We start from the raw sequence: 20,453 nt of genomic DNA, 5'->3' as shown, positions 1-20,453 counted from the left end.
ATCCATTATAAATTATCAATGTATTTGCACTTTTAGTGATATATTTATTATGAGCCGGTCAACCTTTATTCACATTTGTGAATGGGCATACATATTTATTTATTGTTATATTGGCATCAGCAAAGGCAGATCAAATGCAATCCCTAAAGCTCTGGGGTGATACATCTCCTGAAAAATAAATGCTGAATAGTACAATTGAATAAACAGGAACAAGATGATATTGGATCATGATGGAGAGGGGGTGCTCATGCATACATCTTAAAAAATGGATCATGAGTTTCATAAAAATATGCACATAGCCCAACATAAAGCAAATCAATCCCAATTATAGGCATCAGCTGTGAAGGAGAATATCAAATCATTGAGAAATTGCATGTGAGATTCCCTACAATGTTTCCAGGCAATGAGCGGGTAGAGGTACATGACAGAAGAAGCTGGTATAACCAAGGACAAATGTATTATGGGTTTAGATAGGGTGACTCAAGTGAAGTTGTGCCCATTGGCAAGTTCAAGAACAAATGGCAGAAATTTAAGAAGATAGAAAGGCGATAAGAGGAGTTTGTTCTTAATTCAGGAGCTGTTCTGATATGGTTCATACTGCCTATATGAATATAAGAAACTATCATAGAAACATAGAAACATAGAAAATAGGTGCAGGAGTAGGTCATTCGGCCCTTTGAGCCTGCACTGACATTCAATATGATCATGGCTGATCATCCAACTCAGTATCCTGTACCTGCCTTCTCTCCATACCCACCTGATCCCTTCAGCCACAAGGGCCACATCAAACTCCCTCTTAAATATAGCCAATGAACTGGCCTCAACTACCTTCTGTGGCAGAGAATTCCACAGATTCACCACTCTCTGTGTGAAAAAAATTTCTAAAATGGAAATGGATGGGCACTAGAGTGAAAAATAATTTGAGAATTGGGATATAGGATTATTGGGAAAGGACAAATGAATTTGAATGACCAGATTGCCATTCAGAGAGGCAATACAGACTCAATGGTCAACTATATGCCACGATTCCCCTCAAAGCTGTCCAAAATAATGCTGTATAATAATACTTTTAATCTAATGTTTAATTTTAAACACTTGAAGTTGTTATTAAGTGACAGTTACCAAATGCTGAAGAAGTAACCATATACTTCTAATCTGATTTCATTTTGATTCTCAGTGTCTGAGATGGGTTTTGGCATGGAGGCCTTGACATTCCACACATCTGTCACCATTGCACCTATAAGCATTTGGAATTAGTTCACTGCAATTAGTTTTCTAACCAGAGATACATGAGGTGGTTGATGAATTACAAGATATAGATAATGTTGCCTGGGTTTCAACAACTAAGTTACAGAGATAGGTTGAATAAGTTAGGTCTTTATTCTCTGGAGCGCAGAAGGTTAAGGGGGGACTTGATAGAGGTCTTTAAAATTATGAGAGGGATAGACAGAGTTGATGTGGACAAGTTTTTCCCTTTGAGAATAGGGAAGATTCAAACAAGAGGACATGACTTCAGAATTAAGGGACAGAAGTTTAGGGGTAATATGAGGGGGAATATAGATGTGGCCCTTGTGGCCAAGGGGATCAGAGGGTATGGAGAGAAGGCAGGTACGGGATACTGAGTTGGATGATCAGCCATGATCATATTAAATGGCGGTGCAGGCTCGAAGGGCCGAATGGCCTACTCCTGCACCTAATTTCTATGTTTCTATGTTTCTATGAACTTCTTTACTCAGAGAGTGGTAGCGGTGTGGAATGAGCTTCCAGTGGAAGTGGTGGAGGCAGGTTCATTGGTATAATTTAAAAATAAATTGGATAGGCATATGGATGAGAAGGGAATGGAGGGTTATGGTATGAGTGCAGGCAGGTGGGACTAAGGGGGAAAAAAAGTTGTTCGGCACGGACTTGTTTCCGTGCTGTAATTGTTATATGGTTATATGGTTATAACTGTCACAGTTAGATTTGCAATAATGCTTAACAATGATTAAAAATTATGACGAGGGAACATTGATGTTGGCACGGATATACTTCCAGTGAATTTGTATGAATTTTACAGAGGCAATGTTCTTGATATCATTCAGATGGGTAGGGATCACTGAGTTTTATGTCAGATCGTAATCTTTAAATTTGTCTTTCCTTTACTGACAAAGGCTAAGTTTTCTTATTTCAGGAGGCTAAGGTGGCACAGTGAAAGTGTTGATGAATCACGTCGGCCTTGCTGAGAAGTTGCTCCTGAGGCATGGGAAGTGGTCTGTGTTTTCTAGTCATGCCATGAATGTTTATTGGCAGATTTCGGCTCGGGGTACTGTCCAGTGGAGGCAGTTTGGGAGAGAATGTTTGTCTTCTAAATGTTGGACAGTGCACGGCCTCCTTTGACATTTGCTCAGTGAATGAGTCAGCAATAACTTGGAATTTCACCTCTGCTCTGAAAAATAAAAGGTTTCCGTGTTACGCAGCTGAGTGACTGAATTCACGGTAAGTCTGCGTCTGATGTGTCGTCACCTTAGGTTAAGCCATTTCCCATTCATCCTGAACCACACACCTGGTTTCTGTAAACACCAGAATTGTTCTAGTTACCCCATGGCTGAGGAATTCAATCTTGTTAAAAATAGAATCTTAAAGTTTACTAACCTACGTGACCAGACGCTGTGAGCTGTGAATCTGCTATTCTTCCGTTTGCAAGACCTAGAGGCTCTTTGCAATCTGAAACGTGAATAACATTGTCAGATTAATTACAGAACACTGGTGCATTGTGCTGCTTCATGCTGTTTTTGGCGATGAGCTGATATTTAGAATCCAATTTAAATTTGTTTCACTGACATAACTGGCAATTGTCTCGCCTCATTAGGGAGGTTTAAAATTTCTGATTTAATAAAATTTTTGAAGATTATTTGAAAATCATATTTTGATAAAGGATTATTTATCCAGTAAAGTATTCCATTAAACATTGGCATTTTGGAATAAAACATCTGTTCAGCGCTTGCTTTGGACAGACTCAAAGCAAGCGCTGTCTGCGGAGGGCGCTCAGCATCGCCAAGGACTGCTCTCACCCCAACCATGGACTGTTTACCCTCCTACCATCCGGGAGGCGCTACAGGTCTCTCCGTTGCCAAACCAGCAGGCCGAGGAACAGCTTCTTTCCGGCGGCTGTCACTCTACTCAACAACGTACCTCGGTGACTGCCAATCACCACCCCCCCCCCCGGACACCTTATTATTTCTTTTTTTTTTTTTAATTCAAATCGTTTGCTATGTCGCTCTTCAAGGGAGATGCTAAATGCATTTCGTTGTCTCTGTACTGTACACTGACAATGACAATTAAAATTGAATCTGAATCTGAATCGGATCTGTTCAGCACTACGGACAAAGATAAGCCTCAATGGCCTGTCTCACTTAGGTGACTTTTTAGGCGAGTGCAAGAGACTCTGCGCTCGCCGCTTGATCGCTACTTGGTCGCCACATGTTCGCTGGTGGTCTCTGGTGAGTCTCCTTCAAGGTCGCGAGCAGTTCCCACATTCTGGGAACTAGTCGCGGCCTCAGTATGGTTGCCGCAAATTTTTCAACATGTTGAAAAAATGTTTGCAACCAAAAAATTGGTCGCCATGGAGAAAATCGATAACCCTGTAGTCATAGGTGCAGTTGTAGTGGGTTCACCATGTAGTTATGGGTAGTCGAGGTTGTTGTAGGTTGTTTTATTTAATTGCCTTTGCTGAACGGGCATTTTTATTGGCTCATTGGGGAAACATTTTTATTGGCTCATTGGGGTAAGCACGAGTTTTCAGAACCAAGGATAACCGACCGGTAATGTTAAATGCCTGCCAAACTTCACAGCTGTGTATCTCTGGCTTATTAAAAGTTGTCTGGCTTCTTAAAAGTGTGTCCATTCCTTCGTCCCCCTACTCCTCCCTTCTCCCCCTTCTCCCCCCTCCCCTCCCCCCCCTCTTCTCCCCCCTACCCCCCCTTTTAAAGGACTTACTGACTTACTGTGCTAGCCATCTTAACCTTTCTGTTCATCGCGGTGTGCGTATCACCTTGGCTTTGCACCGTGTGAATTTCAGACAGCGCTGCCCCGCTTTCCCTGGCCCCCGCCAATGTGTTTGTGTATGTTTGTGTGTGTGTGTTCCACTCTGACAGTCACCGTTCCAGTTCCCGGTTTTTCAGGCGAGTGCTGCGAATTTGACAGTCGCTGGCAGTCCGCTGAAAAATCGCCTAAGCGGGACAGGCCCTTTAGCTTCAGATAGTCCCAGCTCTAGCTTTGATTCTGGACTGACATCAAACAAGATACCAATGATCACGGCATAAGTGTGGATATTAAGAAAATAAAAATTTGTCCTGCTGCAATTGCCAAGGAAACCTATTTTGGCAGATAATACAATTGTAATGTCCATTGGCAGGGGAAATGCATGCATGATGCAGCCCCATCAGACAATTAAACTGTCTGCAAACCTCTCCACAACTTGACACTATTCACTAGGGGAACTAACATTGGAAATATTTTGTTTCATCTGAATGAAAGTTTATGGTACATTACCACAGCAGAGATCACTGTATGATGTCAGTATTTGCAGAAGTCTAGTTTGCTTTGGAGTGGAAGTATGCTATCCGATTAATAAAAATTAAAAATACATTACTGATGCTACAAATCTGAAATAAAAAGTGGAAGTATGCTCACTAGGTTGCACGATCTTAAAGAGAAAATTAAAAATACGTTACTGAGGGGCTACAAATGTGCCAGAAGCCATCCAAAACAGATGACTGGAACCCAGTGCCTGAGAATGGGCTCACTAGGTTGCTGTTGCAGTTGCTGTTATTGTGATTAAAAGAGAAATTACAAGTTAACAGATCAGGTCCACATCCTTCTTCAAAACTGTAAGAAATTTGTGACTGATTCTCTTTCCATAGATGCTGCTTAACCTACATGTTTCCAGCATTTCCTGTACCAAGTTGAATTTGGTTATCAAGCCTCTAGCAATAAAATGGCTGACTCAATGAAAATAAGAATTTCTAAGCATAATGGTGATGTTTTACAATTTTCTTTATGATACCCACTCTTATTTTTGCTCAGAAAATAATGCATTTTTTTTCCCGTTAATATGTTAATTATTTTAACATTATCTAATTTAACCAAATTTGTTCCATGGGTGAATGGGTAACAAGAGCAAATAATACCCACTGGAGTCGTAGACTAGGAAGACGGCTCGCATCCCTTCCTGCATGTATTCAGCAGTCTCGCAGTCCAAACGCCAGTAGCCCACTTTGCTTGGGACCATTTCAATGGTTCCAAAGGAGCCTGCGATAACGAGCATGTTAACAGTTTTCACTTAATTAAAACATATGAAGAAAAAAACTAGAACAATCAAATTTACTGGCTGAGAAAAAAATATATAGTGCTATTTGGCTTCCCCTCAAAAGCACATCCAAGTTGTTTAATGTTGAATGGCAATAGACTAATGCAGCAAATCATGATCTTTATCGGCAGATTTAATATCTGTATATCTTTTTCCTGGAATTAAGAATTGTGATCAAAAATAGGAACCTGGGCCAATTTATGTTCTCCACACCTCAGTACGTGGGCACTGCAAGATTAACTGTAACCTGACACTGTTACTGACATGCAAGGTTTCAAAGTCATAGGTGTGTTATTAAAAAACAATCCTTCCTTCCCTCCACCCATCCTCCTGAAGTTTCAGTATCAGAAATCTGGAAATATTAATAAAAGAGATAGCTAATGTATCAATTGCTTCCAAATGTCACTATTTGCCCCTTCAGCACATTATCTTACTCAACAGGCTAAATAGGATCTGGGAATAGAGCAGAAAATCTGTTAAATCAGAGGTCAAACATTTTCTGTGTACAGGAACAGAGCCATTTGTGTACATTTCAGTAAAAAGCATTTGGTGTATTGGTGCACAGTAAGTCAGTGGCAAAGGATATCAGAGAGTACAACTGCAAAGGATAGAGGATGCATGAAAGATTGCAATAATTTGAAGATTAGATTATGAAATACCCACCAGGAGGTAATGTGTAAACTCCCATCTTGTGCTCTTTGCTTCTTCTTATTGTAAAAGGTTGGCCATGGAAATGCACACTATAGATATCAGCAGATCCAACAGTGTTTAATAGATACCACCGAACTAACCGGTTCTGAGCCATTACCAGGCCTGGTAGTGTTTCTGCCACATGCCCATTGATTGCTGTAGGGAAAATCAAGGCAAGAATTAAAGTTCATAAGTCATAGGAGCAGAACTCGACCATTCATACCATTGAGCCTACACCATTCCATCATGGCTGATCTATCTTCACTAATCTCTACACTCTTACTAATCAAGAACCTATCAATCTCTGCTTTAAAACTACCTAATGACTTGGCCTCCATAACTCTCTGTGGCAATGAATTCCACAGATTTACTGCCCTCTGCCTAATGAATGAATGAATGAATGAATGAATGAATAAGTTTATTGGGCTTGAATTCACATACAAGGAATTTGCCTTGGTGCTCCGCCCGCAAGTGACAATAACATACAATGACAGTTAGGAATGACACATAAAACATTAAACATTAATAATAAAACATTATTGATTAAACATGTGAATTAAATAAAATACCAGAGCAAAAGGTGGCTACAGATTTTTGGTTATTGAGTACAGCTACTACTCGTGGAAAAAAAGCTGTTTTTATGTCTGGCTGTGGCAGCTTTGACAGTCCGAGTTCGCCTTCCAGAGGGAAGTGATTCAAAGAGTTTGTGGCCAGGGTAAGAGGGGTCAGAGATGATCTTAACCGCTCTCTTCCTGGCCCTTGCTGTGTACAGTTCATCAATGGAGGGAAGGTTTCAGCCAATAACCTTTTCAGCAGATCGGACGATTCACTGCAGGCTCTGGATGTCGTGCTTGGTGGCTGAGCCAAACCAGACCATGATGGAGAAGGTGAGGACAGACTCTACGATGGCCGAATGGAATTAGACCATCATTGCCTGTGGCAGATTGTGCTCCCTCAGCTGCCGCAGCAAGTACATCCTCTGTTGTGCCTTTTTGACTGTGGAGTCAATGATAGCTCCCCATTTAAGGTCCTTGGAGATTATGGTTCCCAGGAACTTAAAAGACTCCACAGATGTGACTGTGGTGTTGTTGATGATGAGTTGGGGGAGGGTTAGCTCTCCTAAAGTCTAAAATCAATTCCACTAAGATCATTGAGCTCTAGGCTCCCTTTTCAGGAGGGTGATCCACCGACAAGAGACAGTCAACTAGTTTGGGGGAGACAATGGTGTTGAAGCAGAGGAAAACAAAATCCTCGCATAGGTTACAGTACAGGTTTGCAGGCCCAGGTTGGACTGGACCCAATATGCAAAAATGTCTGTGTAGCCACACAGCCTTTGATCTTCATGTGATGTCAGTCAGGGTCAGACCAGAGCTTTTTGGGGTAAAGGAGAGTAGAGGGGGTAAACAGGGACTGGTAAAATAGACCAGTGTCGGCACAGAGCTGGAGAGTAGAGGGGGAAACATTGTCCGGTCCTGGAGATTTCTGGCTTTTCTGTCTTCTGAACAGCTTCCCCACCTCTTTATTTTTATTGTTGATGATGGAGAAGTGATGTTGTGCAGCACGGAGGGGAAGGGTAATTGGGTGTGAAGTGGTGATTGGAGAGGGGTGGGTGGGAAAGAGTTCCGTCTTTTCAGACTGGAGTCTTGCTTTAAGTAGGTGTGAAGAGGTGATTGGGGAGGAATGGGTGTAGAAAGGTCCAGTCTTTGCAGACTGTAGTCTTGCTTACAGTTCAATAAAAATCTTATGAAGCACAATCATACTTAAGTACAATAGTGTAAGCATAGTAGATGACACAGAGGCAGTACCCATGGGGCGTCACATTACTGGTGCCATCTTGCATCCTTCAAGTTTCAAAGTTCTTAAAAATGTAGAGTAATTTTAATATGGCCTTAAAGGACTGTTGTCGTGGTGGTGGGAATGAGATTGTGGTTGGCTGCTGAAGGAAAGGGCCACTGGGGATATAATAGAAAGACATGCAAATGTCTGCTGCACACTGCATGCATAATTCTCCACACATTAGTTTTTGATACTCATAATATGGAAAAAAGATTTTGCCTATCCTATCTAAGCCTGCCTGAATCTTACACACTTCAACCAGGTCAGCTCGCAGCTTCATCTGCTTCAGAATTCTAAAATCTTCAATCAAAACAGACCTTAACCTTCTAACATTCCACTTTCTGTAATTCCTCGTTTTAGTTTGAGCTTTGTTTAGTTTAGAGATACAGCATGGAAACAGGCCCTTCGGCCCAACAAGTCCGCACCGACCAGTGATCCCTGCACATTAACAGTATCCTACACACACTAGGGACAATTTACATTTACAACAAGCCAATTTACCTACTATCCTGTACGTCTTTGGAATGTGGGAAGAAATCGAAGATCTCGGAGAAAACCCACCCGATCACAGGGAGAACGTACAAACTCCGTGTTGACAGCACCCACAGCCAGGATCAAACATGGGTCTCCGGTGTTGCAAGTGCTGTAAGGCAGCAACTCTACCGCTGCACCACAATGCCACCATAACTTTACATATGACAACATGATGGTGACGCTGGGAAGTCCATGGCCTGGTGCTTATCTGTGGGGTCATGGTCTAAGGATAATGTAATGGATATCTGTTTCTTCATGGAACTTTTAAATGTTGGAATTTGCAATTTGTTATTAAACATATTAGATTAGTAAATTAATTATACATTTTGAAGAATGTGATTGAATAATAACTGCCCATGGAATATTCTAACTATGAATTGGGGTCTTGATATCCAATGCTGGAAATTGCCAGCATAATTCCTTGGATAGGGTAGAGAAGAGGTGTCTTGCCAACTGGATTAGAGGGTTTTATTTGGAAGGAGAGGTTGGACAAACATGGATTGTTTTCTCTGGAGCATGGAAGGCTGAGGGAAACCAGATGGAAGTACATAAATTTGTGAGAGACATAAGAGACAGGAGCAGAATTAGGCCATTCAGCCTATTGAGTTTACTCCGCTATTAAATCATGGCTGATCTATTTTTCCCTCTCAACCCCATTTCTCTGTCTTCCCCCTGTTGAAAGGGTAAAGTCAGAAACTGTTCCCCAGGTTGGAAATGTTAAATAATAGAGGTTATAGCTATAAGATGAGAGAGAGAGAAATTATTATATATGAGACAAATTATTTTTATGCATAAAATGGTAGGCGCCTGGAACGTGCTGCTAGGGGTGGTGGTGAAAGAGGATATAATATATTTAAGATGCTTTTAGATAGGCAAATGAATACTGTATGCAGGGAACATGCAGACCATAGACCATGTGCAATCAGAAGAGATTAGTTTAATTTGACATCACATGCTCTACAGCCATCTATGTGCTGCTATATCATAGCAGTCAATGGCATTGTAAGGAATAAGACAATCACACATACACAAATGCTGAAATTAACGGGATAGGCCCTTACCATGAAACTTCATGCTGTTTTGAAATGCAGTGCTCTCTGGTTTGATATAACATGGATGTTTGCAGAGCGTATGGAGGTTGTCTTCCAAATACCAGCTTTTGTTTTCATCAAAAGTCATGAAAAGCAAAGAGAATTCCTGAACCTTTAATATCCCTCGGGCGATCTTGTGCAGTGTCCCTTTTTTACAGATGATTAAAGGACCAATCAATCCGGTGTGGATGTCTCGTTCCTGATCAGAAAAACAGCAAAATGTGACTTGCAGGTCGCTCCAAATAACTTGGCATGCCATTGCGAATTCCGAATTTGAAGCAATTGTAAATTCAGGAAGGTACAGTTTAGCTGTGTTAAAGTTAATTCAAGAGACTGGTGTTGAAAGTTCTTTGAATTCCCTCATAAGAGCAAGCTGGAAGGCTAACTAGCTAATAATTGACACAACTGATTTGAACAAGAAGTATGCTGTAAAGATGGATTGACTTACTGGGTTGACATCTGAGTAATATGACCAGGCTCTGCAGTCAAAGTCCTTATCAGTGGGTGCTGATCCTTTTGTTACACGCCAGATGTAGTCCTTTGTCTGACCTGGTTGAACTATATCTTCTTCCTTTCTAGGCCAGTCGTTTAACTCTTCTTCCTCATATGTGTATTCAATTGGTATTTCACGTGGCACGCCATGGGTGTGAATAGAGTAAGGTCTGGTGGCCATGTTCTTGAACTTTACCTATGTGAATAAAATTGGTTACACCAATTACTGGGACAACTTTCAAACCTGCATCTTACTCAGCAGTTTTCCCTCTGTTAAACTACTTGTGATTCTTCAATCTAAAAAGAACACTTAACATTCATTGATGGACACAAAATGCTGGAGTAACTCAGTGGGTCAGGCAGCATCTCTGCCGAAAAGGAATAGATGACGTTTCGGGTTGAGGCCTTCCTTCGGACTGAGAAGGGAGAGGGAAACTAAAAGTATGAAAAGTATGAAAAGGTACAGAACAAATTAGAGCCGGCAACAATAGCCAAGGAAAGGTGGAGCCCACAATGGTCCATTGTTGGCTGGGGAAAAGGTGATAATGAAGGAATATGAACAGTGAAGCTAGCAGGATGTCTATGGCTGGGGTAGGGACAGAGAGAGGGGGAGAGGGGGGGGGGTGCTGGGGGATGCAAGTGGTACTTGGAATTAGAGAAATCAATATTCATATTGCCCAGTCTGCACTTGGTCTCGCCAATATATCGGAGTCCACACTGAGAAAAATGGGTACAGGAAATGAGGTTGGAAGAGGTGCAAGTGAACCTCTGCCTCACCTGAAAGGGCTGTCAGGATTCCTGGATGGAGTCAAGGGAGGAGGTATAGGGATAAGTGTTGAATCTCCTGCGGTTGTAGAGGAAAGTACCTGGGGAGGGTTCATTTGAGTGGGAAGTGATGACTGAAACCGGGAGTTGCGGAGGGAACAGTGGAGATGGGAAGATGTGGATCACCCCATCAGCCGTCGCATACAGCACAAAATTCTCCGAAATTTTTGCCACCTCTAATGGAATCCCAACATATCTTTCCATCTCCACCCCTTTCTGCTTTCCCCAGAGACCATTCCTTTTCAAATAGTTGACTCACCACAATTATATCATTGATCTCGGCACTGATGACTGGTCCGAGAATGCCCAAGTGTTTTTCATTTTCTCCTTTGATCATGGGTTGTTTGAACATGCTGTCCTTATATTGTATAAACATTGCCTTCTTGAATTTACTGCCAAGTCTTCGTCTCCGTGATTGCTGCCACCAACTACATAACATTGGCATGTTAAACATGATTCTGCCCCAGCTGGAGGCATTAATGAATATAAATACAGTGATTTCCATAAAATATCATGAATATCCTGAAAAGGGCTGTCATACAGTTCTATTCACAATGAGGACCGTGAATACCCACCAGAGAAAGCAGGGACTCTGCAGAAGGAATTGGACAGATTGGGAGAATGGGCAGAGAAGTAGCAGATGGAATATAGTGTAGCAAAATGTGGTCATGCATTTTGGTAGTAGAAATAAAGGCCTAGACTATTTTCTAAATGGGGAGAGAATCCAGAGATCGGAGGTGCAAAGGGATTTGGGAGTGCTGGAGCAAGATTCACAAAAAGTTAATCTGCGTTGAATTGGTAGTAAAGAAGTCAAACGTAATGCTAGCATTTATATCAAGAGGGCTAGAATGCAAAAAAAAACAGGGATGTAATGCTGAGGTTCTATAGGGTGCTGGTCAGGCCGCATTTGGAGTTTTATGAACAATTTTGGGCACCATATCTGAGGAAGGAAGTGCTGGCCCTGGAGAGGGTCCATTGGAGGATTACAAGAATGATCACAGGAATGAGTGGGTTAAGTTATGATGAGCTTTTGATGGCATTGGGCCTGTACTTGCTGGAGATTAGAAGAATAAGGTGGGACCTCATTGAAACGTACCGAATAGTGAAAGGCTTGGACAGAGTGGATGTGGAGAGGATGTTTCCACTAGTAGGAGAGTCTAGGACTAGAGGTCATAGCCTCAGAGTTGAAGGACATTCTTTTAGTAAGGAGACGAGAAGAAATGTCTTTAGTCAGAGAGTGGTGAATCTGTGGAATTCTTTGCCACAGAAGGCTGTGGAGGCCATCAATAGATATTTTTAAAGCAGAGATAGATATATTCTTGATTAGTACAGGTGTCAGGGGTTATGGGGAGAAGGCAAGAGAATGGGGTTAGGAGGGAGTGATAGATCAGCCATGATTGAATGGCAGAGTAGAGTTGGTGGGTCGAATGGCCTAACTCTGCCCTTATCCCTTATGACCTTATGAGTAGAGCTGAACAATTTCCAATAATCAGCATTATTGCACAATTATGCACATATCATGTATTTAACAAATAAATTGAAAACAGTTGACTTTTTTAATTGATCTTGTTATCATTTTATCCAGTAGTTGATCTCTCCCATGAAGATGGGCGCTTGCTGAGACTTTGTGCCTTCATTAATCATCCACTGGGGCACATGTTAAATGGGTTGGGCTCCAGAAATGTGAGCACCCCAAGTTATGACTGTACTGAGAAAGTCTTCCTTTGTAAAAAGTGCCATCTTTGGGACGAAAGTCTGAACTGAAATCCTTACGAATTTTGAGATAGACTTAAAGCATCCCAATGCTGATCTCTCAATTAAGATCACCCTGTCAAAAACAAATTACCTGGTCATTTTCAGCTTGTTAGTTGAGAGAATTTGCAATATAATAATTTTCTGCCATGTGGTCAACATTGCAATACTGACCACACTGCAAATATACTTAAATGACTGTTGAGATCTTTAAATATATTTAGGTGATGTTATGCATTTACAAGTACAGCAAACCCTTGGTATAATTGAGAATGGGGGTGGGGTGAAATAGTGTCCGTTATGGCTGATTGCTGCTGTAACTGGTTAAGGTATTATCAGTTCTTGTTGCCTGACACGTTAAGTTACTCCAGCACTTTCCGTCTATCTTTGGTCCAAACTTACATCTGCAGTTCCTTTCTACACATTTCAAAAGGCTGAATGGCTTACTCTTGCTCCTATTTTTCTATATTTCTTGTTATGCAAAATTAACCTTTTACCTGTACTCGGAAGCTCTATCGGTTTTATCGTCTTCATAATCCCAATTCTTCTCGATTGCTGCAATGTAATAATACTTAGACTGTGAACTGGACGTTCTTACGATGTGTTTTGGCACCTCCTCTGGGCATGACTCTCTGCTAGAGGTTCTTCTGGACTTGGTTTCATCCTGATCTCTGCTGGATTCATCGCCAGCTCCACTATAAGTTTCTTCTTCATAGTCATCATATTCAAGTGGCATTTCCTCAGCTAGATTAGAATTGGATTCAGCTTCTGTTGTTGAATTTTTGTCAAATAATGTTTGATTAGGTGTTACATCTTCAAATTTCATTAACTCTACAGTTGTCTCATTCTCCCAGAAATTTATTCCCATAGTTTCATTGCTAAACACATGTTCAGACTTATTTGCTTGAAGAGAGAGGTTATTTATGTTAACCTTATCCACCAGCTTCAGACTTTCATTGGATTTATGTGTCTGATTTGCATGGAGCAAATCTGGTTCTCCATCAATTCCAGCTGTCAGGTTAGATTTCAGAAGATCATGTAATGATATATCTTTCATTCGGTTTGTCAGAATAAGGTAATCTGAGCTGAATTTTGCTTTTAATAACTCATCTATATTTTCACTTCTACCGTCTTTGTCAGGTCTGTTGACCTTCTTGAATGACGAGTTATCATGTAAGTTATCAGAATCTGTTAAGATTTGATTTTTGCTGCTTTCAGGTGTATCATCGAAATCCTTTCTAATTGTTCGATTCTGATCATTGGCGTGCTTGGAAAATTGTTTGTCAATCCCACTTTTTAGAAAGTGAATTTCTTTCTTTTCCCTACTTAATTGTTTCTTAAAGGTTTGAGATTGCCCTTGCCTACAGTGGGACCAGACTGGATCGATATCAGTCATATTTTGCCCATCATCAGTAGCATTCATTACTTCTTCCAGGTCAATTGCTTCATAAAAGTTTGTTTGATTATCACTGTGTTTATTGAATCCGCGTGGTGTGTAAAAAAGCTTTTTGATTTTATTTTTAAGTACGTTTCCCACTGCCAGGTCAGGTTCATCTTCGTTCGAATCAAGGTCGATGAAAATGTCTTCTATGTTTTCTAGATCATTGTCGCAGTTCCGAACGCTGTACTTTGCCCTCATGCCCTGTATTTGAAAATGATAATTAAGTGGTTCCAGCTGCCACACACCTAAATGATTGGGAGATTAATGACAAGGTAAGATGGTAAAATGATAAATATAAATTTTTACTTACAATTAACTAATCTGAGGGGATTTGAGGAGGAACCGGGGGCAGCAGGTGAACCAATTTCATTGAGAAATACTTCAATTACAGAAGTGTTGTAGATATACTTCTCTGAATCCAACAATACAGAAATAAAACCAGACCATCAAATACACGGAGTGTTGCAGTGGCAATTGTGACAATCACCATTTTTAATCCAAATACTCTTAATGCCAGTCGTAAATCCTTAGCAACAAAACTCACATATACTTAGCAGTTTCCATATAGAAATACATTGTAAGGCCCTCTAATGGAAATTATAATAGACCAGTCTGAGCCAGACGTTTTGGAGCAGGTCTCAAAGGTTTGATCAGCATGATGAATATAAAAGGGTCTTAAAGAAAGTAGAATTGAAAGATGAGGTTTAAGAAGACAGATAATCGAACATGGGGCAGTAAATATGTTTACAACTGGTTTATTCTATCTGAAACTTGCCAAAATATTGTTATTGTATGAAGCTCCAATTAAATATATAGTTTAGTATTTGTTGCTTAAACAAGGGCATTGAACTTTCACTAGGTTCTGGGAAAGCATGTTTGTAGTCTGTCATTCTAGTATAAACTTGCCAAAACACTGTCATTGTATGAAGCTCCAATTAAATATATAGTTTAATATTTGTTGCTTAAACAAGGGCATTGAACTTTCACTAGGTTCTGGGAAAGCTTGTTTGTAGTCTGACATTCCAGTGTAATTTAGCACTAATCATTCTGTAGCACCAATAACGTGGAGAGCTAACTTCAGTCGCGGAATTAATACAACTACAGTAAGTCTGGTTGTTATAAAAAGTCTTGCACATCAAAAATAGCATTGCCAAAAAAATAAATCCACAAGAATACCTATTATTTAATGATGTAGAAAAGAACAACTATCTAATTTTTTTTGTTTTGTGCAGGAAGAGTAACGATGTAGAAATAGCCGAGAAGAATACTAATGAGTAAACCAACCTGTCATAACTGTCAAGAACATGGCAGAACACATCAGTTTGAGGAGTCACAGTGGTGCAATGGTAGAGTTGCTGCCTTACTGTGCCAGCGACCTGGGTTCAATCCTGACTATGGGTACTGTTTGTAAGGAGTTTGTATGTTTTATCTGTAGGTTTTCTCTGGGTGTTCCGGTTTCCTCCCACACTGTAAAGACCTACAGGTTTATAGGTTAATTGGCTTTGGTAAAAATTGTGAATTGTCCCTAATGTGTAGGATAGTGTTAGTGTTGGTCGGCACGGCCTCAGTGAGCCTAAGGGCGCTGTATCTCTAATCTAAACTTAACGAAACGTTTGATAATTTTCAATATAAGCTGGAATTTGTGATGAAGTTCTGGTGAATCACCCTTCAATGCTGGGTTCTTATGAAACATTAACTCTGGTTCTCTCACCGCATGTACTTCCTGACCTACAGCACATCCTACCATAGAGTGCTAGAGAATATGATCCCAAAATAATGCCTGGATCATATCACCGTGAATCATGGCAGCTCTCTGTCCCCTCTCCTTGCAAAGTAAAACAACCATTTCCATTACTCACCAATGTTATCCATGTCCATACGGATTGTTTCACTGGAAAGTGGAAAGAGAGTTAACACATCTTCGTACACCTCATCGTTCTTAAACGTTTGTCCATGGAAGTAGATTGAAAGGAACTTTTCTTGGGCACCAAGTATTACGTGCCAATAAATCACTTCATTCAAACAGAAATTCAACTTGGGGACATTTTCAAATACAAACCCATTTATACCTACAAAATAGGAAGATGCACACAAATCAATATCTAAAGGATAACAAATAATACATTTCAATAGTACAAGAATACACAAAAATCATAACTCAAAGGTAGCATAAGACACAGAAAAAGGGGATGCTCATGCACCATTTAGTAAGATAATAGCTGATCTTTACCTCATTGCCAATTTCCAGTAATAACCCTACATCCCTTAATTCCATCAATATCTAATATTCCATTGATCTTTGTCCTGAATATACCCAGTGGCTGAGGCCCTCTTGGGTACGGAATACCAAAGTGCACCAAATGTCTAAATGAAAAAATAGTTTCTCATCACAGCGCTGAACAGACACTCCCTCAACCCTAATCCCTCACACTGAGAATGTTACTTCAACTGATTCCAGACACAGCAGCCTGGGTAAACGTAATCCCAGAATTTACTGCAGAAATGGTATGTCCAAGTATATTGTCTAACTGTATGATAAATTATACAACCACATATCCATAGAGACAAATGAATACAAGTGATAATAAAAAATGGTGGAGAGCAGGTTGGATTTATACGGAATTGTCACTGACATTTTTGATTTTATGAACCATTAATGACCTGCTACATGAAATCCGTTTCTCCATGGAAGCTGCCTGTCGTGCTGAGTATTTCCAGTATTTTTTGTTTTTGGTTCAACTTAAGGGCATTTGCAATATATTGATTTTCACACCTGCAATAAATGATTCCATACCGAATGCATCTAATAACAAAATGGAAAATAGTCTTCGACCAGGGTTTTGGCTCATGTGCGTTTTTTCTATTTGGTTTGGATCAAAATGTTCTGAAGTTAATTGAGAAAATATTTTTCTCTCTATTCATTTAATGAGTATCTCCTTTAATTTCTGTTTTCATTATAGACTTCCAACATTCACAGCATTTTAGATTGTATTAATGGTGTTAAACGGTTGACATAAATTATAAATGTATGGCCCAGCAACTAAAAAAATATACATACTTATAAATCAGTACCTATATATTCTTCAATTGCAATTGGCCTCTGGCAGGAAATTTGGAGTATCATGTGCAATTCTGGTTGCCCCTTTTCAGAAAGGATGTGGGACACATCGGAAAGGGTGCAGTGTAGGTTTACCAGATTATTGTCTGGATTAGGTGGTATTAGTTACAGGGAGCAGTTGGACAGACTTGGATTGTTTTCTTTGGAACGCTGGAGATTGTGGGGAGACCAGTAGAAATAAATAACATTAGGAGAGGCATACATATGGTAGCTAAAGTCGGAACCTTTCTGCAGCATGGAACAAGCAACAATTAGAGGTCATATCTTTAAGTTGAGAGGAGCCAAGTATAAAGGAGATGTGGGGTCAAATATTTTACACAGAGGGTGGTGAGTGCCTGGAACATCTGTCAGGGGTGATGGTTGAGGCAGATACGATAGTGGCATTTAAGGGATATTTGTAAGGGCACATGGATATGCAGGGAATGGGGGATATGGATTATGTGCAGGTAGATAATAGTTGGTCTGGGGATTATGTTTGGCACAGACCTTGTGAACCAAAGGGCCTGTTCTTGTGTTGTATTGTTCTATGTTCCAATTAGCACCTGAAGTTCCCACTTGCCGATTTTTTTCGGCGACTGCCGGCATCATTGACTGAAGTATCAGGTCACCGAAAAATGTGATGACGTATTGATGCGCAGTGTTTTTTCAAGTGTCGCAACATTTTCTTTGTCGCCGCTGGCGACACTGATATGACGCCGGCAGTCGCCGAAACAATCGCCAAGTGGGACAGGCCCTTTACAAACATGGCACTTTAAATAAAATGGTTGTTTTACACATAGATAAGCCAAATTACTGCTACCTTGAAGTCAAATAGAAGTTTCCTATAATTCCTGTAACGATTTATTATTGGGGGTCTTTTTGGAAGCTGCATGATACTCAAATGTTACAATCACTTACTGTGCATTAGATTGGAGGCATAGAATTCAGGGTCATCTGGGTTAACTTGCAAAGGGTCTTCACAGTATTTCTCAATGTTTTCATTTATGTACCAACTCTTATTCTCATCAAACAGGGAGAAGTAAAGATATTTGGCTTTGTCAATCTTCACCTGTGAAGCAAGTTAAAACAATTTTGTCACAGATAAGATACAATACCTTGCTTTACAGGTAAGCTGAAACATGATATTCTAAAGTATAGAGTGAGCCACTTGCTTTGTGTAAAACATTGCTCGCAGAGGAGAATTATTGCTAATCCATTGATTGCTTACTGCAGAGCTACAACAGTACTTTACAATCCAACAACATGTATTTACTCTTTGCCCCAATGTATGTTCAAATGTGTTTTCTATTGCAAAAACATGTCATATTCAGTTGACCTTTATTGGAAAAAATGAGTTGAAGCACTGAAGACCAGAGTAGGTGTCATCCACATTTGGATCATAAGGTCATATGTGATAGGAGCAAAATTAGGCCATCAGGTCTACTCCGCCATTCATTCATGGCTGATCTATCTCTCCCTCCAAACCCCATTCTCCTGCCTCCTCTCCATAACCCCTGACACCCGCACTAATCAAGAATCTATCTATCTCTGCCTTAGAAAAGAGTACAATGTAGATTCTCTATTTAAAATTGTGCATTGTGATATTTCAAATCATATTAATATGTGGGACTTTAATCTTTGTTTTTGTTGACTTTCTATTTAGATCTAAAGTTTCTCTACATGCCATTTATTATTCATCTGTGCTCCAAGACAGTTTGCATATCAAGGTTGCTTGAAGTTGGTCATGACAACCAGTTCTATTTCTGTCTTTGGCTAATCTCCCCAAGGATAAATGTCCAGCAGTGCTCAATGGGTGGAGATACGGAGTATTTCTCCTCATTATAAATGGATTGTCTGTAGATTGTCTCAGCTTTTGGCAGGATCAGGTACCAGCTTTCCTTGGACTGACCTCATCTCCGTGATCAAACATTCTTCCCGCCAACACTTACTGCTAACGTCTTTTCTACCCTTTTATTTCTTGTCAGTGAAGCTTTAATACATTTCGTATAGAATGACTCCTAATCTGTTTCCTAGTATCAACAAATCAAACAGCTTCTCTCCATCAGGTTACCTTAGTTATTGAAGCTACAACTTGGTAAATATCAACAAAAGCTTGCAAACAATGTATTGATAATGGCCATTTATTAACAATGAATTTCTCACCAGTCTTGCATAAGAATCAAGCATGTTTTTTGCACAGATCAGTAGAGGCCCAATGAGCCCTGAGGCTAAATCACGATCCATGTCCACATTACTGAAGTAAAAGCGGGTCAGGCAGCCCAAGTCAGAGCCAGTGGGTCCATCACTCCGGGCCATCGTCCAGAAATAAGTAACTGTTTCATTGGGCTGAACAGCATGGTTCCTCACATCGAGACCTGAAGAAATAATCCACACAAAGATTATACAGCACCCAGAATATGACTTAGGACATGCATAAATGTGTTACATTTTACATTACATTTGGAAAATCCAATAATTATTAACAGTGGTACGATGGAACGATGAGTTATAATGTTCAGCGACACAACAACTGCAAATGCTGATTTAAACAAAAAGAGTCACAACATGCTGGAGTAATTCATTGCGTCAGGCAGCATATCTGGAGAACATGAATAGATGACATTTTGGATCGGGAACCTTCTTCGGAAGTTGAGTTACTCCCGCACTTTGTGCTTTTTTAGTTATAATATTCACCTGTCTCTTCAGGAAAACAAGAAATTGAAGGAGGAATAGGCTGTTCAGCTCCTTCCATTTGCTTCAATATTTTTTTTTCTGCTATTCTGTGATTTTTTTTCCCCCTTTTTATTTATAGCATATTTGACTGATTTTACCCTCTTTTTCTACCTCTTTCCTCATCATCATTTTGATTCTCATTTATTTAATTCTCAATTTTCTCAATCCTAGGGCATACTCCTCTTGAAAACACTATCAGTTTTTTTCTTAACTATTGCTAACTTTCTTTTGTAAGGCACAGTTGGATAACTTTTTCTGTTGATTTATTCTGCCTCAAAGGGCTGTTATATGTCTGAGAGCTGGATGTGTGATTATATCAATCCACAAGTATTATTACTGATAACACTTCACATTGATTTGATTACCAGAATGCAATATTTCCAATGTGCTATAACGGTAAAATTCGCCAAATCTCTTACTCAGGTGTGCACATTTTATTTACTTCATAAAAATGTCTGTTTTTAGTGTTCAAAGCCAGAACTAACCCATGCCTTGGTTATTCTAACTTTCAAAACTATGAGTCACTATAATTGTTCAATCATCTTGTTGTACTTAACAGGTAGTTGTGAATGTGTTGAGGATAAGAGCAGGGAGGTTCTACTGCAGTTGTACAGG

At 40.1% G+C, this 20,453-nt stretch overlaps 1 protein-coding gene and 1 long non-coding RNA gene across 2 annotated transcripts in view; one reads left to right on the top strand and one right to left on the bottom strand.

The window, feature by feature from the left end:
* The window catches only part of f8 (coagulation factor VIII, procoagulant component), a 52,952-nt gene that overhangs the window by 13,133 nt on the left and 19,366 nt on the right, over positions 1-20,453 (bottom strand). Inside the window, exons 10-19 of the mRNA XM_055643841.1 lie at positions 19,269-19,480; positions 18,024-18,174; positions 15,868-16,077; positions 13,065-14,253; positions 11,075-11,243; positions 9,947-10,186; positions 9,469-9,697; positions 6,011-6,193; positions 5,173-5,289; positions 2,632-2,703 (exon numbers count right to left, since the gene is read on the bottom strand). Coding sequence (XP_055499816.1) covers positions 2,632-2,703; positions 5,173-5,289; positions 6,011-6,193; positions 9,469-9,697; positions 9,947-10,186; positions 11,075-11,243; positions 13,065-14,253; positions 15,868-16,077; positions 18,024-18,174; positions 19,269-19,480 — 2,772 coding nt within the window. The remainder of the gene's footprint in view (positions 1-2,631; positions 2,704-5,172; positions 5,290-6,010; positions 6,194-9,468; positions 9,698-9,946; positions 10,187-11,074; positions 11,244-13,064; positions 14,254-15,867; positions 16,078-18,023; positions 18,175-19,268; positions 19,481-20,453) is intronic.
* Positions 1-20,453, top strand: part of LOC129702201 (uncharacterized) — a 34,420-nt gene that overhangs the window by 8,477 nt on the left and 5,490 nt on the right. The window contains exon 2 of the long non-coding RNA XR_008724342.1: positions 14,168-14,280. This is a non-coding gene — a long non-coding RNA (uncharacterized LOC129702201). The remainder of the gene's footprint in view (positions 1-14,167; positions 14,281-20,453) is intronic.

This window comes from Leucoraja erinacea, chromosome 12 (assembly GCF_028641065.1).
Source record: "Leucoraja erinacea ecotype New England chromosome 12, Leri_hhj_1, whole genome shotgun sequence".
NCBI classification, from domain to species: domain Eukaryota; kingdom Metazoa; phylum Chordata; class Chondrichthyes; order Rajiformes; family Rajidae; genus Leucoraja; species Leucoraja erinaceus.
This window is presented reverse-complemented; position numbering and strand designations above follow the sequence as displayed.